At 45.7% G+C, this 23,885-nt stretch overlaps 1 protein-coding gene across 1 annotated transcript; it reads right to left on the reverse strand.

Moving 5' to 3' along the window:
* Positions 1–6,825: 6,825 nt before the first annotated feature.
* On the reverse strand, positions 6,826–21,027 carry NRROS (negative regulator of reactive oxygen species). Its single transcript, XM_088466848.1, has 3 exons — positions 20,714–21,027; positions 13,114–13,237; positions 6,826–9,669 (listed from the first exon to the last, which is right to left on the reverse strand). Exons 2-3 carry the CDS (start codon positions 13,219–13,221, stop codon positions 7,729–7,731), a joined length of 2,049 nt encoding a protein of 682 aa, XP_088322974.1. The 5' UTR covers positions 13,222–13,237; positions 20,714–21,027; the 3' UTR covers positions 6,826–7,728.
* Between the last annotated feature and the right edge of the window lie 2,858 nt (positions 21,028–23,885).

The following is a 23,885-nucleotide window of genomic DNA, read 5'->3' on the forward strand; positions in this document are numbered from 1 at the left end:
TTATATATCCCAGTAGAATTAAGTCTCTTTATGAGCATAAACAGATTAGTTGTTTAGGTAATCCAACTTGCATAATATTAGATTATACTGAAAAAATTTACCCATCCCTGAGCAATATCCTTGGCACTCCCCGGGTCGGTACACTTAAGATTTACAGTTAGGTGAATAGCGTATCTTTATGTCAGCTGGATGTTATGTCAGTGCCCGATGGATGTGTATTTTCCGGTCACTGCAGGGTACACTTTCTCCCACCGTCTAAACTGTACCACGTCAAGTGAGATGTATCAACTTGCCACTCTGTTCTAGTACACTTTTGCTGCAGGCACCGACACTCATACAGTACTGGCTGCCACGGGCTTATCCTTTCTCCCGTTGTCTGAGCCGATGGTAATGAGCCAGGACCGTCAGCTGATTGCTGCTCATTGGTGGTATGCACTGAGCTCGGCGGCTGTGCATCCCGCCGTCCTGGCCTGCAAGTCTGTTCAATTCCTCGGACACTAGTATTCGAAGTGTCGTATTTCAAATGGAGACTTAGGGGTCTATTTACTAAGCAGTGTTATGAGACAGAGTAAAAAGTGATAAGATGCCAGCCAATCAGCTCCCAACTGTCATCTCACAGGCTGTGTTTGAAAAATGACAGTTGGGAGCTGATTGGCTGGCACCTTATCACTTTTCACTCTGTCTCCTAACACTGCTTAGTAAATAGACCCCTTAGTGCATTGTAGGAGCAAATTGGTATTAGAGTCAACGCGTTTCGTCGCGTATAGCTTGGAACTTTTTCAAGATTGTCTTGTGCGGGCTCCTTTCCTCTGTTTTAAGCTCTTGGTGATGGTCCACCTTTAATTCATTAATTAATTAAGCAGGCTGCATGGATATATTCTAGTATATACTGCAGGCTACATGGATATATTCCAGTATATACAGTACTACTTAACTCCCTATACATCAATGTTAAACTAAGGATCAACAGACCTATTACATTATGAATATGTGAATGTATGAATAGCTATTAGTAAAAAGAATGAAAAGAAAGGGGGGGGACCTTTGGTAATGGTTCCAAGCACTCAAGATCTCATGAAATGGCGACGGATGTCCCTCACACCAGAAGGTCCGACCATTAGAACCACACCAGAAAGCTTTTAAATTATATCATTATCATTATTATTATTTCTCATCCTAAGTCATGGCTTGTTTTGTAGGTTTGAATGGTTTGTTGCTGTAGCTCCATTTACTGAAGCATATAAAGGGTGGAATTCCACCTGGTCACTACCTCTTGCTTCAGTTGGTGGCATGGCAAATCAAAGTATTCTTGCATCCACTGCAATCTTCTACATGTGCTTACTGAATTCCAGATAAAATGTCCAGACATGTTTGTGGCCACAGGCAGCATTTCCTGCATGCACCTTTCATTTTTACAAAAATTTTTAACCACCAAGTTTATTGTGTGAGCAAAACATGAGACTTGTTCAAATTCACCCAGTTGTACTGCTCTCACAATGTTAAATGCGTTATCAGAAATGACAAATCCTGAAGAGAGTCCTAGTGGGCTAAGCCATTTTGCTATGACAGCTTTGAGTCTTTCTAACAGGTTGACACTGGTAACTGGTATGCCTCTTAGTGAAGCAGAGTAGCTTGCCTGTAATTGAGCGGGCGTTGTGTGTTACATACTGCTGCTGTTGTTGAAGGCGATACACCTACCCAGTGGGCTGTCACAGTCATGTAATCTTTAGTTTGACCACTACCGCTTGTCCACATATTTGTGGGTAAGTGGATAATGGGTTACTATGGTATTTTCTAGGCCAAGAACTAGTTTTATTTTTAATATCCTGGTACAGGCAAGGAATTGCTGTCTTATAAAATGGAATCGAGATGGAATTTGTAGCGGAGACACAGGACCTCAATAAACTGTCTAAAACCACATTCATTGATGGCGAATATTTTACGTAGATCTAATACTAAAATAGGCGTTATGGCTTCAATGATCCACTGTGCAACTGGATGGATGCCTTCATACTTGCTTCATCTTGCAAAGGATTGTTTCACAGTTAACCCCCAGCAGCAGCAGCAGCAGCAGCCCTAGCATGCAAGGATTCTTCTGGGGAATCCTGGGTAGGGGACAATCTTCGATCATGAATGAGATTGATGATGAAGGTGTTGGTGGTGGAGATTGCATGTGCTGGGATTTATCCATGCTGCTGGCAGCTGATGATGGACTGCTTGTAGTTGTTATTATTTTTCAGCATTTTTGAGATTTTCCCAAATAATTTGCATGAACTCGCTGCAAGACACGTAATAGGGAGGAGGTTTGTAAATGCTTAACGTCCCTACCTCTACTTACTTTAACTTCACAAATGGTACAGATGGCTTGACAAATGTTATTAGGATTTGGGTAAAAATAATTCCGCATAAAAGAGGTTTTTTTTTTGGGCCATGACAATAGCCTTCTTCTTACCACAGGCAAGAACTGCTGCCAGTAGTGGCTGATTTACTTTTACACAAACAACAATCCTCATCATCAACATCCTCATTGGTGTCAGATCCACGAATAATCTAAAAAGAAACAGCGCTAGAGAAGTATCTAATTATCTAATTATATCCTGACAAATAAACGTCCAATATAATGAATCTATATACAAATAAAATGCAAATGTGCCAATTCCATAATTTATTATAACAACAATAAGCATAAAAATAAATAGATAATAAAAAATAATAAAGAAAAAGGAAAATATAAAAATACATAAACCAGAGCCCAAGAGGCAATCATACATAGTTTTTTAGTGTGGTATTTAGCCACAACCTTTGCCACAATTAATACAACAATTTAGTTATAAATAGCGCCGTAGAATATCATGGGGTACAGTAGCAATATGTATCAACTTGTATCAACCTATATCATTATTATGTAGAGGTGTGAGTCTGCATCCACAAGTTAACAAGTGTTTCTTCCAGTTGAAAAAGCAGCACCAAACAAATATAGTTAATATATAGTATTTAAAATCCCATGTGTAAGCTCCGGGCTGTATGACAGGAGGAGAGGATTATATTTTGAAGCATGAGTGTGTTTTAACAGCCTCCAGCTGAATAATTATTTATCTCTACTACTGTTGGATGTGGAGGGGGAAAAAGTTCCTTTCTCAGAGGAAAGCAAAAGAACCAATATCGATAAGAGTGAGCACCACACTAAAGTGTCTGGTCGGCACTCACCGCTGTATAGATGGAGTTCCCTCCACTCAAGGTCTCCATGTAATTCCCCCGCTGCAGATAGAGAGTGGAGCCTTGTGCTTCGATGTAGTCCTGCTCCTGCTGCTCACGACTCCCGATGCTTGTTGTTGCTCACTGCTAGTGTATGCAGTGTTCCGTGTAGGGAAAAGTGACAGCCAAACCGGAAGGAGGAGAGGTGCCGCTGTACCGGTTAAACATCCAGCATGTAGAGCTCCCTAATGAATTTCTTCAGTTGTACAAATATCCTTCTCATCCTGCTGCACTTCCACGGTATCATCCTCAACTTCTAAGTCACCATCTTTATTTTTACTGCTGCTCATCCCCACATTTGCAGATGAGGAATACAGTGTCAGAAATGTCAGACTCACACATAACTCTTGTGGACATGCTTAGACTCTCCTAAGGGATTTGTGAAGTTTGTGAACAGTTTGTTCTTCAGCATTAGTTTTTTTTTGGTGAACTGATTTGCCTGTTTTAAAGTTCACACAAGTAGACTTAGGGATATATTTACTAAAGTGTGGGTTTTTAGAAGTGGACATGTTGCCCATGGCAACCATTCAGATTCTACTTAACATTTATCTAGCACCTTCTAGAAAATAATAGCTAGAATCTGATTGGTTGTTATGGGGAACATCTCTACTTCTGAAAAACCACACTTTAGTAAATATACCCCTTAGAGTGAGAAGGTGTTGCATGTGAGATTTCAGCAGATGTCTGACTGTGTTTGGCCCCAGCTTCTGCAATAAGCATTTAGTGCATGAAACATCAGTAACAGGACCAACACTTGCAAAGAAAGGCCATGGCCTGACCCTTTCCTTGCCACTGCATGTTGTGTAAGGAATTTTGGCAATTTTACGTTTTTTTGCCAATACATTTTCCTTTTATTATTAGAGGTGATGTTTTCGTTAACATTGTGAAATATTGTTTCAATTTTAGGTGCCCTTTCTTAAACTTTATTTCCCCTGGACCACCTTTAGTAGCTGTTGAAGTAATACCATGACTGCTGGCAGCAGCTGCAGCACTAGTACTGGGTTACTGCTCCTGGTCTTCTATCGACTGATCCATATTGACTCACAGTGCCCCTAGTATAAGCTGTATGGCACCCTTGTGACATTATATTTTTTAACACACAAGTTTTATTGTAATATTTTTTAACTGTGCCTGAAGGCCCTGAACACACAACAAACTACCTCACAGCGCCCCTAATATAAGCCAGGTTGCACCCTAATAATGACATTATATTTTTTAACACCCAAGTTTTTTAATAACATTCTTACCAGTGCCTGGAGACCCTGAACACACAACAAACTACCTCACAGTGCTCCTAGCATAAGGGTGGCACCCTAATGACATTATATTTTTAACACAGAAGTTTTATTGTAACATTTTTTAACAGTGCCTGAACACACAACAAACTACATCACAGTGCTCCTAGTATAAGGTGCCAATCACATTATATGTTTTAACACACACATTTTATTGTTACATTTTTTAACTGCCTCACAGCGCTCCTAGTATAAGAGTGGCACCCTAATGACCTTATAATTTTTAACATACAAGTTTTATTGTAAAATGTTTTAACTGTTTAACTGTTTTGAACAAATAACAAACAGCGCCCCCAGTATAAGCCGAGTGGCATTCTAAAAATAATGTAATATTTTTCAACAGACAAGCTTTATATTAAAAAATGTTAACAGTACCTGAACACACAACAAACTGCCTCACAGCACGACTAGTATAAACAAAGTGGTACCGTAATTATGACATTATATTTAGTAACACACAAGTTTTATATTAAAAAATGTTAACAGAACCTGAACACAAAACAAACTGCCTCACAGCGCTCCTATAAAAAGTGCCCTTGAAGGCTTTTTAAGTAACACAGTACTACAGTCCACTCCTATAATGTTTTTTGTGCCTCACAGTGCTGCAGCAGCACACAGTGCCTCTACAGTGCACAGTGCTCCTAATCGTTATTTTGTTGTTGCTTTTTTTTTTTAGAAAAAAGTGCCCAAGTAGGCCTTTTTTATTTTAGTAAAAGTACCCAAATGGTAAGTTTGTATTTTGGATGGTGGGTTAATGGGAGCAGCTGTGCAGAGGTATATTTGTGGCTTGGAGACGCGCAGAGTGTTGCGTCTCTCTTTAAACAGGTGAGCACCACAAGGGGGCTTACGTGCGTATGGTTTCCATTGATCTTGCTATAGATGGACACAGTAGACCATTATATAATAAATAATAGCTGTGGTTTTGCTTCAGTTATGTCATCTAGCTCCTTCTGTCCATTGATATATGTATTTTTGAAAGTTCCATCGTGGTAACTATTTATTTATTCAGAGTTAATTACATAGTGCAAACATATTCCACAGCACTTTTCAGAGAATATTTCAGTGTTCACATCAGTCCCTGTCCCATTGGAGTTTATAATTGATGGGCCTGATTAATTACATATCGCTATTGCGATCGCAGTTGCGATTACGCACGCAATCTGACTGCGAAAATATGCTAATGATTGCAATTGCAATGCCGTCGCAGCCAAACACAAGGATGCCCACTTTATCTTACACACATCCGTAATACTGTGCTTGTCTGCAAAACCATCAGTAACATCGAGTACAATCAGAGCCTCACGCACACTCTGACCTTACTCAGGAATTGCTAACCTCATCACATTCAGTGAAAGCCTAAGCTGCGTATGGCATTGCAATGGCTAATTTATGCACGCCCCTGTAACGACGTTCAAACGCACAGGCACTCCTGTGTTTTGCTGACCACCCCCCCATCACTACCCCCAAACACCCACTTCCTATCAATCATTCTGCGATGGGTCTGCGTAGTAAAGTCTTTGCGCACACACACTGTGATTAATACACATGCGTAGAAGGCAACAATCAGCTGATTGTGTGCATAATCGCAGTGCGATCGGTAGTGAATCAGGCTCTATATTATCACATGCACACTCTTACAGACTAGTGTAATTTTTATTTTTGTCAGAGACCAATATACCTACAGTATGTTTTTATAGTATAATTGGAAACTGGAGTACCTGGAAGAAAACCCACACAAACACAGGGTGAACATACAACTTCCACACATATAGGGGGCAATTCAATTCAACGTGCTATTGAATACTCCCGAAGCTATTCAATACACCGCGCTCTTTGGGCGCACTAAGGATTTCTTCTTGTGCCCCCCTGGGGATGCGAAGAGAACTCCGACCAAAGTGCCGGGTGCATGGCTGTTTTTCTGCATAGCGCAGCGCTAACAGCCGCGCGCCCAGCACTTTTGTCAGAAAATAACGGTTACCGCGCCTTAACATCCTTGTTAAGGCGCGATGACCACGATAACCGGCATTCTCCGACCACACAGCACACCGAATTGAATAGCTCCCAGAGCTCGCTCTTGGCGCTACTCAATTCCCGTTGATTAGAATCGCCACCATAGTGCCTTGATCATGAATGGATTTATCCTTTAAATCAGCAATGAGAGTCAATGCACAAGATATAATACTATTTTTGCTTTTAATGCAGAAGATAAACCAAGAACAAAATATGTTCTTAATTAAATGTCATTATTAAGAATGCTGACCAAGGTTTAGCCATCTTTAAAATTTTAGCTCCTACTCAGGATTGAACCAGAAAACCACATCAACTCAATCTTGTTAACCTGATTAGAACACATTAAATTGAACAGTTCTTTCCTCTATAAACAAGATATCTTTGCAAAACTCTTCTACCTGAGCAGAACAAATTTTGGTGAATACAAACAGGTCTACAATTATTGTGATAAACTGGCCATTGGGGAGGGCTATTCCATTGCATTACCTCTGTATACTGTATGATAGTTCCCACTAGTGTAAATCAGTTCGATTGTGGAGACAACTGAGATTCTCTTTGTAGGATATTTTATTTGTCTATTAATATTTTTCAGAATTTTAATTTACTACAAAAGTGAACATAGCCATATATAGAATTAGGGTATATTTTATTTATTTAAAACTATGCCTTCTTTAACAAAGGTTCTATTTAATTGTATTTTACACTCAAAATATTTTCGGCGATGCACCTTCATGTTACTACACAGAGGGGTGCAAAACAAGAACAAGGATGGCTCAAGCCTCATTTGTAGCGCTCAGTATTTCTACCACCACTCATCTAAAGCTGCATACACACGTAAAGATTTTCTATCCACCATCGAACTAGTTGATTGGTTGGAATGAAAATCTGGTAACGTATGAAAGCAAATGACAATCAGCAATTTGCTCCCAAACGCCGGAAAATGGGCAAATACTGTTGTTTGAACAAATTGTTTAGATCAAACATTTAACAAACTTGTCTGACGACCATTTCCATCTGTTTTCTGGCATTTAGGTGCAAATTGCTGATCATAATTTACTCCCATACGTTACCAGATTTTCATTCCAACCAATAAACTAGTTGGATGGTTGGACAGAAAATCTTTACGTGTGTATGCAGCTTAGGAAACACCTTGCACAAATGGAATTTCTCAGTAGCTGGTGGATGTCATAAAACATTGTTTGAACAATTGTAGTAATTTCTGTTTAAATGTAAAAAACAAAAGGAGAAGAGCCACCAACAGTGTTATACAAGTGGGCAAAGTAAGCAGCAATGACAGCAAAGTGCCGCCAGTTCTCCAACGGCAGCTTGGAAGAACAGACTCAGAAAGCTTGTGCACGGACATGTAGTTGGATGAGAAATTACAAGTCACCTGCTGGTGATCAGGGATGCTGATGGTACTCAATGTAATTAGTATGTTGTACCAGCTCAATGTACAACAATCAAATGGATTGTTACTTAAGTAAATGGTGTTAAGGTTCATTGTAAGCGGCAGGTTGGTACTGTACAAGGGTATTGAAGTCAGTTTGTTTTTATGGACATCCAGATACTGAAGACTCAGATCAGTCAATGATGCAGGGAATGTAGTGAGATTGTTTTCGGATAGATCAAGGACAGTCAAGCTCTGGAATACAGAAAAATCAACACTGCCAACAAAATATAAGCTATTTCGAAGAGAGAGAGATTTTAGCGTTCTGGTAGTGTCAGACAAAAAGTGCAGACCTTTCAGCTGGTTGTAGGAAATGTCCAAGAGTGTGAGTGGAGTTCCTTGGAAAACATCTTCATTGTCTAATTTTAGCCCACTGTCTGATATCCAGAGGTATCTAAGTGACACTAGGTTCCTGAGGTCCACACACCCCTGATGAGCTGCAGCATTGCCTGGATGAGAACACAGGCGAAACAGATTATGGCTCAGGTCCAGGGTGCTAAGTCTTTCCATGGGGCTGAAAATGTTTTTGGGCAGCTCCTGTAGTCTGTTGTGGCTCAGGTTAAGGTAATTTAAATGCTGAAATCTCTGGGAACTGTTGTTCATTTCCAGCTCTGAAAGTTTATTATTACTGAGGTCCAGCGTATTGAGAGCATTTGTAATATGGCCATATGACAAGTCAAATGTCTCTAAACAGTTCCAGCTGAGCTTCAAATAGGACAAAGAAGTCATTACAGCAAGAAAGCCATCTGGGAAGTAATCAAACTGGTTTCTACTCATATCCATAACATGCAATGTGGAGAGATTGCTTGGGATGGAACCCTCCCATAAGTTAACAGTGGTAACATTGGTTGTGTTGTTTTCTGTTATGAGGAAATCCACATAGGAAGAGTTATCATCCATAAGATTGTCGTAGAACTTCATACTGTTGTCAGACAGCAGCAGTGAGTACAGACGATGGCGCTTTGGCAAGAGTGGAAAGAATAACAATTGGTTGTGAGAGATGTCCAATTTCTCTAGCTGGAAGTCAAAATCAAGTTCTTGTGACAAGAACCATTCAATGTGGTTAAAGCTGACATTAAGCACTTGAAGCTGCGTCAGACCAAAATTCTCAATACATGGCAATAGGTTAAAAGCAAGATTCAGAGTCTTCAGGTTTACCAGGCCTTCAAATGTGCCCCCTTCAATCTCATAAATGTAATTCCACTGAAGGCTCAACTCCTTCAAGTAAGTGAGGCCCTCAAAGACAGAACTGTCCAAACGCATAACAACATTGTAGTCCAGATTGAGGTATTCTAGTGATGTCATATTCCTAAGAAGAATAGTCACCATGTCCCCAGAAAAATTATTTCCAGACATATCCAGCCACCTAAGGGATGAGGCAGACTTTAAGCCCATGGAGACCAATGTGTAGTTAGTAGAAATAGTATTATCATGTAGTGATAGTGACTCCAGCTTCTTTGTGCCCTGGAAAACTTCCAAAGCTATAAAACCCAAACTGTTGGATCTAAAGCTCAAGTTGATCAGGTCATGATATCGCAGCATAGAATTTTTACTCAGACTTCCGATGTGGTTGTAATCTAGTAGCAGTTCTTGAATATTAGAAGGAAGATCTTGGGGAACCGAGGAAAGTTCTAAATATCTGCAATCCGCCACTCTGGAAAACTAATGCAGGAAAAACATGTTAAATTAGGAAAGAAGGTTAGAGGAACCAAGTCATAAAGGAGCAATAAAAAAGTACAGTAGTTAAAAAAACTAAGTAAATAGAGTTATAGGAGACATACATAAAGAAATGTCATTGTTAAAAAGTTGTGCTCGACAAATTTATCTTAAGTGGAACCATTAATGAAGATAGCACTATCATATCCCAGAACCAGGTAAAGAAAGGCAATGCACATTAAGCAGTGAGATTTCTATACAACTATGTGAGTGACAGATAATGACAAAGCAGCCAATGGCCCAGTGCCCTGGGAGAGCAGACAGACAGGATCAGAGCTGCTGACTGGGAGTAGGGAAACATTGGAAACAAGGAGAGTAAAGGGTGGAGGGCTCTGCCAGGGGTATATTAAAAGGAAGGGGCCCGTGTGAAGTCTTCATCCGGGGCCCTTCTTCTCCCTACCTGGCAGCTCAGTAGACACTGGACTCTGGACCTGATTCACTACTGATTGCAACTGCGATTGCAATAGCAATTACGCACGCAATTCAACTGCGATAGTAATCCATGGCAATCGCTATGCCATCGCAGCACTAAATAAGGACGCCAACTTTACCTTACACACATCCGTAATCTTTAGCAACACTGCAAAACCATCGGTAACATCGAGTACAATCACAGCCTCACGGACACTTGCACAAGCTCTGACCTTACTCATGAATTGCTAACTTCATCGCACACTGGGCCTGATTCAGAGACGGACGCTATTGCAGCTATTGCGAGCGGCCAGGTTGATGGTCGCGATGGTCAAGACCATCGCGACCATCGGACTTGCGACGAGACCCTTGTGGTAGGGTCTCGTGGCCGCAAGCCCCAGAGAGCTTCTGGCTCTAATAGAGCCGGAAGCTCTCCCACTGACATCACTGGTGATGTCAGTGGGGCCGCCCCCAAACAGCAGGCGTTCCTTCGGGAACTCCTCCGTTTGGCCAGCCACCCCCCCTGCCCGCCTACCAAACGGGGCGAGCTGTCAATCACCATCGACAGCTCGCTCCCTTTGGTGCAAGACCTGGAGCGATGGAGCACCGGTCGCTAGCCTGGTCTCGCGCATGTGCACTACGGAGCCGGCTCCTTCGAGCGCATGTCCAGTGGGCAAACATCGACCTGGTTGCGAGCGTTCAGCGCTTGCGACCAGGTCTGAATCAGGCCCACTATTTGTACTCAAGCTGCGTATGGTATCGCAGTGAATCATTTATGCACGCCCATGTAATGGCGTTTGAACACATTGGCACGCCTGCGTTTCGCCAACCACCCCCCCATGATAAATCCCTGTGATATTGCCTGAATTCGCAATGCGAATTCACTCGGTAATATCACACTACAATCTGCATTACCAATGCGGATTGTAGTAAATAGAGCCCTAAATAATGTAACAAATGTTACAATACATTAATAATAGTATGTTATTTGTAAAAGAATAACGCAATGGATCTTTGGGGAAAACACATTTCATTACCTATGAGCAGAGCCGGATTTAGGTCTCATGGGGCCCTATGCAAGATACCTGTTTGGGGCCCTCCTCACTCAAACTGTTTTCCCTAATACCTTAACCTAAACAACTAAACTAACCCTAAAACCTTAACCCTAAGATTTCACCTCTTAGTACTATCAAGGTGGATGGCCCTCTCCCCATTACATACACTGTGCTGTGCAGCACAGCCTGTGCTCCACTGTGAGCCGGATCCTCACTGTCTCACTTAAATTCATCCAGTCTGTGCCTCTGCTCTGCAACTCCAGCACTAGCAGTCTCTCTCGAGTTCCCATTGCCAGACCCCCTCCTTCTGTGTCCCCCCTGCCAGCCCCCCCTTCTGTGTCCCCTGCCAGCCCCCCTTCTGTGTCCTCAGCCAGCTCCCCCTTCTGTGTCTTCTGCCAGCCCCTCCATTCTGTGTCCCCTGCCTGCCCCTCCCTTCTGTGTCCCCTGCCATCCCCCCTTCTGTGTCCCCTACCAGTCCCCCTTCTGTGTCCCTGCCAGCCCCCCTTCTGTATCCCCTACCAGTCCCCCTTCTGTGTCCTCTGCCAGCTCCCCCCTTCTGTGTCCCCTGGCTGCCCTTCCTTTCTGTGTCCCCTGCCAGCCCCCCTTCTGTGTCCCCTACCAACCCCTCCCTTCTGTGTCCCCTGCCAGCCCCTCCCTTTGTGTCCCCTACCAGTCCCCCCTCTGTGTCCTCTGCCAGCTCCCCCCATCTGTGTCCCCTGCCAGCCCCTCCCTTCTGTGTCCCCTGCCAGCCCCTCCCTTCTGTGTCCTTTGCCAGCTCCCCCTTCTGTGTCCTCTGCCAGCTCCCCCCTTCTGTGTCCCCTGCCAGCCCCTCCCTTCTGTGTCCCCTGCCAGCTCCCCCCTTCCATATCCCCTGCCAGCCTCCTCCTTGTGTTCCCTCTCAGCCCCCTCATCTGTGTCCTCTGCCAACCCCCTCCTTGTGTTCCCTGCCAGCCCCCCCCCCTCCTTCGGTGTCCTCTGCCAGCCCCCTTTCTGTGTGAAACGCCAGTGATCTTTCCCAGTCCCCACACTTACCTTCTTGTTATTGCTCCTATAATGCGACAGCTATATGGCTCCTCTCGGTGGCACGGAGTGACATCACGAGCGCCGGCCCGGTCTCTGAATGAAAAAATTCCAGCAGCACACGAGTGCCGGGCAGCAGGTCACGATGATATGCAGGCGGATAGGCAGGATGGTTAGCGAACAGGCGGATGATCAGCGGGATGGATTATGGGACCCGGGACTCCAGTCCTGCCAGTCTCCCCCTGACGGCGGCCCTGGCAAGTCTGGCAGAGGCTGCTGTGCTGAGGTGGCAATGAAGCTGGCTGGACTTTATGGGGCTGGGCGGCGGGCCATGGATGATGACCCTCCTTTTCTCCGTCCTATACACACAGTCTGTGACAGACAGTGCACTGCAGACCGCAGTGCTGCAGCGGGACTCTGGGGAAGTGGGCTGGTCCGCGTGACGTCATGACGTCACGCGGTACTTGCGCACTGCTTCTCCGGGAGAGTGTTGACCAGACAGATTTTTTTAGGGCAAAGGAGCCCGTCCACGGGCCCCTTGGGACCCACCGGCTAGGTTGCCTTATGGGAAATCCGGCCCTGCCTATGAGGCACATAAAAGGGATTTGGCATTTTGTGATTTACGGGCGCCAAAAATAATTTATATATTGCCAGCACCCCTAGAGAATATCTGCCACAGAATACAGAAAAAGGAGTGGACAGGAACCCTAGGTGTCAGTACTACTACTGGACTAATGTCACATGCAAACTAGCCTTTGCCAAGGAGGCTAATGCTTCTCTTTATTGTTGTTATAGACCTGGGGTAGCATAGCTCATCATTTCTGTAGCTGTAATGTATAGGAACAAGGAACTGCCATGCCAGTTACCAGAGGTATGATGCCAGTGTACCGTGCGGCCTACTCACCAGCTGGCAGCCGCTTTGTGAGAATCGCTTTGCTCCATCAGCAGTGTTTCTCCAGTGTAATATCAGGTACATGCAGCCCAGAGAGTACCAGTAGGACACAATGGCCATATCATCAGTAGGTGTCCTGATAAAGCACAAGGGGACAATGAGCAGTTATTATTTCTGATGTATCAATCAGGAAGTCAGTCTGACATTAACATATTTCTCCTCTTTATTATCAGGCAATCAGTGTGATTTTCACTCCCAGTTGGCATTCATTTTGGATACATTATAATTACTTTACATCCCCTACTGCCTACACCTATTAATGTGTAAAATATAATACCTTGCTTTAAGTCAGCAATTAGGCAGTATACATTCCATACCATCCATATTTATTTTATGGTAATTTTGTTATCTTTAAAGTATTAAGTAAAAGAAAAGCTAAGTTAATGTACAAAAGGCCTGAATCAGAGCCGCTCGCTCGAGCTGTGCTTTCGCAAGCGGCCCGATGTTCTGCGTACAAGCATGCGCACGCTTCGTTCTGCGCATGCGCGAACTACACACTGCGATCGCAACCCTCTCACCCAGCAAAGGCAGCCCAGGGTAATGAGTGACAGGAGAGGCCCTTTGTGGGTAGTAATGGGGGGGTTGGAGATGCGAACGCAGGCAGCGAGCGTACGAAGATAGTGAGCGGGTCTGAATCAGGCCCAAAGTGCCACACATCAGCTGTGCAGTGCAAAAGCAGTTTAGGACCCGCTGTGTGCCCCCATGTGCATAGGTGCACCCGGATTTCTGCTGTGGTGCATGGCGTTACTGAGCAGGATGGCAGCATATGAGTAGGAGTTGAAGTTTGAGCAGGCAGAAGGGAACAGTTGGGCAGAGTAATGACTTTTCAAGTAGAGCCTGTCTTAAGATCTCAAGGAGCCCTAGGTAAGATACTAATTTGAGCCATATGACATGGATTAGTGAATCATAGGCTGGAGCCTAGGTTGCATAATTGATGATCCGGTTCAGTGTGCCTGATTCAGAGAAATACCGTATTGCTGTCACTGCTGCGGATTTGTACGCAGAGGATGTGTGAAAATATGCAAATTTCGCAGATGCCAGGATTTGTATTGAGACGCCCACAGGTGCCATCGCAAATCCAAGTAGCTCCGTACTAATACTCAGCTGCATACACAGGGCCTGATTCAGAGCTGTTCGCTATTTGCGGTCGTTCGTTCAAAAACAAGGGGTGGCTATTCAAATGATCCGTTCGCAAATTGCAGTCTGTTCACACCTCTAAGTCTGAACGAGCGTGCAAAACATACGCTCGTTTATTTGTTAAAAACGCCCCCTGGCCGTTCGCACCATACGTCATGTCCGCTATTTATTAGATTAATCGAGTACATCGTACAGCGTATGAACTGCTCGCTATTCTTGTGGTTGGTTTTTTCAACCGCTATTTTGCGAGCAGTTCTGAGTTAAAAAAAACCAAGTGACGTGGTCAATGACGCTGCTGTATTAATTATGCACTCCCTTAAAATGCCCATTTTGACCTTTAAGCACGCCTGCGTTCGAATTCCACTCCCCCGTTTACAAGCACCTTCCCCTGTTACCACCCACATACGCCTCATTCTGTCACTCAAAATAGCAGGCACTCGCTATATAGCGTACAAACGATTTTCGGCCGCACTGACTGGTTCGCGCATGCGTACTAAAAACCGTACGCATGCGCAGATGTGCGAACATCGCTCGGAACGAGCGTACGGCCACTAGCGAGCGGCTCTGAATGAGGGCCACAGATCCTTTGATAATCAGCCTCCTGTGTAACATCGCGTAGAATGGCCGCCTGAACTGAGATGCCAGAGTCATGTTTTGTGCATACGAGATCATAGAAAATGGTAGTGACGCGCCGGTGTTTTTGGCGGAACACCCTGTTACCTACCACAAACACCCCTTAACTGTCAATAACTCTGTGAGTAAAATGTCACTGCTTGCGAATATGGTAATAGACACACATGCGCAGTGCGGCTCAGACACGTGCGCAGTTTATCAATAATTGCTAATTTGCAAAGACATTGGCACAGCGCACGTCTCTGAATTAGGCCGAGTGCACTGTAGAAATGTTCATTTGTGGAGCGAGATTATGGGGTTGTTTCAGAGGTGGATTCAATTGCAGTAGCAGCTGCGACTTTATTATAGTATTGCTGCGGCTGATGGGCGTTCTCATGAGATGCCCGCTGGCTGCGATGCAAATCCGCAGATGTGTGTACAAAGACATACTATCGGCGTACCTTTGGCCGGACCATCAGACATTGCCAATGGTAGGTGCAAAATATCTGAGTGTCCATGGCACCACCATACCCGCAATACATCCGTGACTCTTAGGCATTGGCACGCGCAGCGGTAAATGCATTTTATTGGAGTACTTTGCTCTGCAGAGAGAGATATGGTGTCTGCCACTACTCAACTGATTGGCTCTTACCTGCTTATGTTTGTGGGCCTGATTCAGAGAAGGACCCAATGGCGATTTTTTTTCCAGTTGAGTGATTATCGGTGGTCTGCACATGCGTATGAGTTTTGGGACTGATGGCGGTCATAGCAAGGATTTGAACGCAGTGTGTTTGACAGTCTGGGCGCATTTGTGGGAGGTTACAGGAGAGTGGTGGCTCAGACGCAGGCATGTCGTGACCGCTTTGGGGGCATGTCGCAGACTGCAATTGCAATCCTGTATGGAGTAAAAATGGTTCTGGCATCCCAGTTCCGACGGCCTGTTTGTGGGCCTGATTCAGCAAGGATCGCTATTCTGCTTATACGCACGCAACGCAGTTGCTAATATCAGCGGTGATATGTAAATGATTGCATTTGCATTGCGATCGCAACCTGACATAAAGACGCCCACTTCCTCTTACTCACATCCGTATAATTTGTCAACATAGCGAAACAATCGGTAACATCGAGTAACATCGGACCCATTCACAGTCCGACCTCAGACCTCACTCAGGAACTGCTAACTTCAGCGCACGCTATGAGGCCTCAGGCTGTGTATGGTAATGCAGTGGATAATTTATGCACACCCCTGCAACGCCGCTGAAATGCACTGGCACGCCTGCGTTCGGCCAACCACCCCTCCCCCGTCACCACCCATAAATGGCACTTCCTGTCAATCACTCTGCCATGGGTCTGCGTAGCCTCTGTGATCGCAGACCAGACCACAGCATCTGGTTTGCGCACGCACACTGCAATCATTTAATGATCTTTGACCGATGCTGCGTTTTCAGCCTGTGCATGCATCCGAGTCTCACTGCAAATGTGTCCCTATGGTTACCGCTGGGGGATTCAGAAGTAATTTGAATGCAGAGAAATGCAATCTCGGTGGGCATTCTTAGGTGGCAACAGGGGAGTGGCTAGTCTGAAGCGAGCATGTCGCGGGCAGCGACTGCGACTTTTTCTGCAGTTGTACTGATTTCAGCAGGCATGTTCCGACAAACATTCTGCACCTCCATAGAACTGGTGCAGAGTTCGTCGTTGTGACAGATGTGCGACTGATGGTGCGTCTTAATAGGCAATGCGGCAGTGGGTGTCTCTGTACGAATACCACTGGCTGCATCATTAGCATAAAGGCGCAGTCGTGCTGCGTAAAAAGTCACAGTTGCGGCTGCATTAGTGTTCACCTCTGTATCAAGCCCATGGAGGCTGATTTGAGTCAGACGCATCCGCAATTGTTTTTTTGTGTGGCTGCAACAACCCTCCTTAGTATGTCGGAAGTCTGAGCAACTGCATGCGCTAAGTCTTTCCTGCTCACAAAGCCTGATTCAGACCCGGATGCTATGCTGCGCTCGCTGTCATTGAGCAATTTTTCTCAATCTGCGCATGCGTATGAGTCGCAATGCGCGTGCGCGAACCAGTCATTGCGATGGAAAGTGCTCGCCTGTAGCCTGCAGTCGGGCTGCTATTTTGAGTGACAGATAGTGCCTTTTGTGGGTGGTAACAGGGGAAGGTGCTTGTAAACAGGGGAGTGGATGTGCGAACGCAGGCATGCCCGACGACAGAACGGCGTTTAATGGGTGTGCGTAATTAGCAAAGCAGCGTCAGTACACACGTGACTGGGTTGTATTTTAGCCTGAACTTCTCGCAATGTTGTGGTGGGAAAAGGCTGCAACAAGCGCTGCGAGCAGCTCCGATGGCTCTCGATGTTCCCGATTAATCCTACAACTGCCGTAGATGACGTGTGTTGCGAGGGGCGTCTTCATACAGGTGCGAGCGCATAGTGCGGCCGCTCGCTATTACTTAGTGGGCAACTTTACGCGACGCAGTGCGAGCACATGATTTAAATAGCCGGCCCCTTTTAGCCAGCGAGCGGCCGCGAATAGCATCCGGGTCTGAATCAGCCCACTGTGTTAGCCTCCATGTATGCTGCCGTCTTTATTAGTATCTGAATCTTTGCCAGCCCCATGCCTAGTGTGCAGGGATGCAGTCAGGAAGCCGACGGTCGAAATGCCGACCACCGGCTTCCCGACTGTGCAATCCCAACAGGGGACTAATGATAGGTGTTGAAATCCTGACGCCTATTATTATCCCTATGTCGGGAACCTGACGCCCGGCATACTGAACGACGGTAAGCCGGGCGGAGGGCGCGGACATCCGCGGGGTCAGGGTTAGGTTAGGGGCTCCCAAGGGGGACTTAGGGTTAGGCACCCCTCCCGGGAGGGTTAGGGTTAGGCTAGGGCGAGGGGGGTTAGGGTTAGGCACGCCCTGGGAGACTTAGGTTTAGGCTGCAGTGGACGGGGGGTTTAGGTTTAGACACATTTAGGGGGGGTTTAGGGTTAGGCACTAGGGAGGAAGGTTAGGGTTAGGCACCCCTAAGGGAGGGTTAGGGGGGGGAGAGGGTTAGGGATACTTACTTTACTTCCCAATTGGGATCCTCACTGGAGCCGGTCTTCTGGTGTCAGGATTGAATACCGATCCCAGTGTACATGATCCATCTGAAATGCAGTTGAATTTCCGTACAACAGTTTCCACGACGCATCAACGCAGTTTACAACAAAAGTGGAGATGTTGCCCATAGCAACCAATCAGATTCTATATATTATTTTCTAGAAGGTACTAGATAAATGATAAGTAGAATCTGATTGGTTGCTTAGGGCAACACCTCCACTTTTGTAAACCCACACTAGTAAATATACCCCTCAGAATCAGCTCTATAATGGATTATTCTATGGCAGCTTGGCAGAAATCAATTACCTTATCCAAAAATGAGAATAGAGGAATCAAATCTCCCAACTTATTTAAAAGGCCAAAGAGGGATTTGCTTCCAGAGTTTCAAAGTGAAAATTAGGATTTTATACTGCAGTTTACTTTATCAAGACGCTAATCAAACTGTTTCTGAGACGTAGGTCATAATTTTAGTTAAATCGGCTAGTATACATCAACCTGTAATAATAAAACGGAGTTCTACATGGTCGAATGGGAGAGTTGCTAAACAGTATAGAGAAAAGTATAAAGCTCGGTACACAGGCCCTGATTCAGAGCCAGACGCTCTGACAGAGCACTCGCTCTGAATCAGGGCCGTCCCTCTGAATTTAAGAGTGGCCTCCTGGCCGCTCGCATAGCTGTGGGTGACCACCCATCTATCAGAGCCATAAGCACTCCCACTGACATCACTAGTGATGTCAGTGGGGCCGGCCCCAGACGGTAGGCGTTCCCATGGGAACCCTCTCCGCCTGGTCAGCCACACCCCCAGCACGCCCACCAAAGGGGGCGTGCTGTCAATCACCATCGACAGTACGCCCCCTTTGGTGCGAGACCCATAATGACGGCTTGGCCGTCGTTATTCGGGTCTCGTTCAAGCGCACAACGGAGCCGCCTCCGTCGTGCGCATGCGCACTTGGCCAACATCGACCCGCTGGCGAGCGCCCACATGGATCGGAACGAGATATTGTACACATAGCATAGTGGGCCTGATTCAGACTCGCTCGCAAGCACTATGCACTCACAAGCGGGTCGATTCTTAGGCAGTGTGCACGCGCAAGCCCCGGAGCGAGCGAAAAAGCACTCGCTCCGGCGCTCGCATCCAATTCAATAATTGTGAAACCAAACACTGGTAAAATCAGGAAACCTGACATTCACAAAGTCCTTTAGGACATCTGATACTACTGTATAAGAACAACTATGGCCCTCATTCAGAGCCGCTCGCTAGTGGCCCGTACGCTCGTTCTGAGCGATGTTCGCACATCTGCGCATGCGTACGGTTTTTAGTACGCATGCGCGAACCAGTCAGTGCGGCCGAAAATCGTTTGTACGCTATATAGCGAATGCCTGCTATTTTGAGTGACAGAATGAGGCGTATGTGGGTGGTAACAGGGGAAGGTGCTTGTAAACGGGGGAGTGGAATTCGAACGCAGGCGTGCTTAAAGGTCAAAACGGGCGTTTTAAGGGTGTGCATAATTAATACAGCAGCGTCATTGACCACGTCACTTGGTTTTTTTTAACTCAGAACTGCTCGCAAAATAGCGGTTGAAAAAACCAACCACAAGAATAGCGAGCAGTTCATACGCTGTACGATGTACTCGATTAATCTAATAAATAGCGGACATGACGTATGGTGCGAGCGGCCAGGGGGCGTTTTTATCAAATAAACGAGCGTATGTTTTGCTCGCTCGTTCAGACTTAGAGGTGTGAACAGACTGCAATTTGCGAACGGATCATTTGAATAGCCACCCCTTGTTTTTGAACGAATGACCGCAAATAGCGAACGGCTCTGAATCAGGCCCTATGTTTGCTTATTTTTATTACTTAGATGAATCATTTACATCGTAAATGTAAATTCTAGGATAGTAAATGTATGGGATAACAGATTTCCAAAAAGAAGACCCAGGAACATCCTAAGAATCTTGAGAAGCATGGGAGACCTAGGCATTAGTAGAGATCCAAAGACTTGCGTTAGCTTAGGGTGGAGCCACTACTGGAGATATGATACCACGACCATTCATTAAAGAGCTTTGAAATTTCTGAAAATACAGTGATTTGATATAATTTTGAAAAAAAAAGACTTAAAGATGAGGAGAGGGTATCAACCAAATAAAGTAAATAATCCATGTACCAGTGAAAGACAAAGGCAATATAAGTATAAGAACCCAGAAGTATTGATAAATGTCTCTAATTCTTATACGATTACTGACTTTTGAGAGCTGATATAGAGATATCCTCATTTGTCCCTCTCAGTTGTGTAATGGTGCACGGACCACATTTAAGAATCCATTATCGAAAAATGCTGTATATTTAATTATTTACATGTAACTGTGGCTTAAATATTGTTTTATTAAGTGTCACATGGATATCTGTATTACCATATGTAGTATGTCTGTTTTCATATTGTTACATCTTACTTTTCACTTCAAGTTAAATGAACAAATTTAGAGGTGTTTGCACACAATATATTTGTATGCCCCACAATATATCGCCCCTGTATACTCTAGACTGATATTCATTGCAGCACTGTTCTAGATCTTGAGTCACAACTGGCTTTAATGTCTTCTAAAGCTGCCTGTTCCACAGAAGTCCTTTCTTTCTTTTTGTGGGTGGTTTTACATGTGGGTTACAAAACCCCAAAAGACACAAGAAGAGAATGACTTACCGCACATAACTGAGAGCACATCATCTTGGGTTCAACTTCAGAAGCTGGGGGCCACAAATATGAATGGAGAAGTGGCGTCATTGGCATGGTGCATTGGATCTCATCAGAGAACACTTACAGCCTCCGTACGGAATTCAGCTGCAGAGTAAATAGTTTGTTTAAATTCCCGGTGGTTCAGCCACGCAAAGCTCGGCAGCATAAAAGCCAGCAGGTGACAAGTGCGCTCACTCCCAGTTGATGTAATATTGGCAGAGACCAACTGTCAGTGTGGGGATCAGTACGATGTTAAGTGGAACTTGGTAAAATAGCTGAGAAGCGAGGTACACATGTGGTCACCTTGGCACATGTACGTTCTGAAACAGAACTGCAAATTGCTCTCAGTGTGTTTTTTTTCTTCCTTTTAGGTTATTTTAGGTCTTGCGGAAGGAAATAACGGAAACCAAAGTCACATGAACTGCTGTGAAATGAAAAAAAAAAACAGTTTTTGAGTAGTCACCAAGTTGTACTTCACCAGTTAGTTCTTCTTTTTTTTTTTTTAAATCTGGCTCTAAATACATTTTCGTCAGTACTTCGCCCAACTCTCACTCTAGGACACGGTCATATAATTACTTTCTTTTTTTTGGTGGTGTGCGGCAGGTGGTTGAGCCACGCAAGTATCGGCAATAATATGAATAAAAGGTTTACTTAACTTGTTCATTCATTTGTAAACACTGGGGGTAGCCATTTTTTGGGCTGAACCTATAGCTAGGAGAATGCACTCATTAATTCTCTGCTTAGAACTGTTGTAGTGCATGGTTATTTTAGTTACTGTCACATTATTGTTTGCAAAGGCATGCTTTTAGCTGACACTTTTCTGGTGGCTGCACCACACAATGAGTAGCCTATGACATGGTTGGTATTAATGCCTGAATCCTACATATCCACAATGATTCAGCTGCTAATAGTAGAGGCCTTGGTAAGACGGAAGGGTTTTCTGCAGGTGAAAAACAGCTGAGAGATATTCCTACTCAAAGGAACAGTAAGTGCCGGGTGACAAACAAGACACAACACAGAGATTAGTCTCTTGGACAACTATGCAGTGCTGGAAGTGTGCCGGTATGAAACGTTATGTCATACCGGCACTTCTCTTCTGCACCCGGCTGCTGGAAGTGTGTCTGTCTGAAACGTTATGTCACACCGGCACTTCTCTTCGGCACCCTGCGCTGGGATTGTCACTGTCCCAGTGTCGGTCAACAAGCTGCTGCCTGATTAAATTTAACTCTGGCCGTGAGCCATTCATGGCTCGCAGACCGGCGATCAATCAGTGGCAACCGGCGGCATATTGCATTTGTAACTGGCCACATGCCAATCACAGCCCGTGGTCCGGCAGCCAATCAGGGGTGGTGTGTGGTCGCCCCTAATTGGATGCCGGTCTGCAAGCTGTCATTGGCTCCCGGCCAGTGCTACATTGAAAATGCAGAGGAGTGAGTGAAGAGAGCGGTCACTGGAGCGCAGCAAGGTGAGTTGTGGTGTGTGGGTACTGTGTGGTGCGGTGCTGTGTGGGGCGGTGCAGTGCTGTGTGGAGAGGTGCAGTGCCATGTGGAGAGGTGCAGTGCTGTGTGTTTTGTGAGGAGGTGTGCTGTGACGGAAGGAAGTGGGGGTATGGAAATATCAGCGGGACTCAGGATTTGGCCCTGACTAAGTAAAGCCCCCCTGATATTACCATACCCCCATTTCAAAATTTTCACTTCGACCACTGCAACTAGGGATAATGCTTTAGTTTACCAAACACAGAGCCGTAATGAGTGTTGTGCAACTTGTACCTCCACCCAGGGTGCTAGGCTGTGGGGGTGGCACCCAGCCACCTTGTTCTACATTGCATAGTAGCTAGGCAGGCACCCCACTCCTAGAAAAGTCTCAAGGTGTTTCCTTCCTGCTTCTGTGCTGCTCCCCTGGTGCTTGCTATGTGATGCCTTGTGGGGAGTACCAGGCCGGACACATAAGTGCCCTGCTAAGTCGCTATCCATACAGAATGACATGATAGCCTCTTGGAGTCTGTTTCATCCAGGGATACAAAATATGAGAGCTAGGCCTGCACATCTAGCTGTAAAGGTTAAAGCCAACAAAGATGCTTGTTTATGAGCCATGAATCTGTCCCCAGGGAAGCTAAAAGGCTAAGAAAGGATCTATGGCCCTCATTCAGAGCCGTACGCTCTGAGCAGAGCGCACGCTCTGAATGAGGGCCGCCCTCCATAAAAATGGAGCGTCCTCCTGGACGCTCGTATAGCTGTGGGTCATCACCCACAGCCTATACGAGCGTGCAGTTTGATGGCCGCGATGGTCGTGACTATCGCGACCATCGAAACTGCGAGCCGGAGCCTGTGGTTGAGGTTTTCAACCGCAAGCCCCGGAGTGATTTTGGCTCTATCAGAGCCAAAATCACTCCCACTGACATCACTAGTGATGTCAGTGGGCCGGCTTCTGACGGGAGGCGTTCCCGTGGGAACGCCCCCGTCGGGGAGGCACGCCCCCGTCACAGCCCACCAAAGGGGGCGTGCTGTCAATCAACATCGACAGCACGCCCCCTTTGATCAGACACAACGAGCGAAGGACTTTCTTTCGCTCGTCGCGTCTAGCGCATGCGCACGACGGAGCTCCCTCCGTCGTGCGCATGCTCAGTGCAGAACATCGACCCACTTGCGAGCGGACAGCCGCTCGCGAGTGGGTCTGAATCAGGGCCTATGTCCCAAGTCTTGGAGTATCGAGGAAGATATATACCATGCAGCAGATGAAGGTATAGCTTAGACAAACTTATGTTAGGGACTATTAGTGCTAATGCTGAGCTGTACGAATTAATGGTAGATTAAGTTAATTCTGCTTTGTATTAAGGAACTGAGAATTCTAAGTGGAGAAGGGATAAAGGCCCTCATTCAGAGCCGTCCTCCTGGACGCTCGTATAGCTGTGGGTCACCACCCACAGCCTATACGAGCGTGCAGTTTGATGGCCGCGATGGTCTTGACCATCGCGGACATCGCCTCTGCGAGCCTGAGCCTGCGGTTGAGTTTTTCAACCGCAAGGCCCGGAGTGATTTTGGCTCTATCAGAGCCAAAATCACTCCCACTGACATCACTAGTGATGTCAGTGGGCCGGCTTCTGACGGTAGGCGTTCCCTTGGGAACGCCCCCGTCAGGG

The sequence above is a fragment of the Taudactylus pleione genome, unplaced genomic scaffold, assembly GCF_031769625.1.
Source record: "Taudactylus pleione unplaced genomic scaffold, aTauple2 ptg000066l, whole genome shotgun sequence".
Classification (NCBI taxonomy): Eukaryota; Metazoa; Chordata; class Amphibia; order Anura; family Myobatrachidae; genus Taudactylus; species Taudactylus pleione.

Coding starts and splice junctions, on each gene's coding strand:
- NRROS (XM_088466848.1), bottom strand. CDS start 13,221: ATGGCCATTGTGTCCTACTGGTACTCTCTGGGCTGCATGTACCTGATA. Junction 9,670..13,113: donor CACAAAGCGGCTGCCAGCTG/GTGAGTAGGCCG, acceptor TTCCTGCATTAG/TTTTCCAGAGTGGCGGATTG.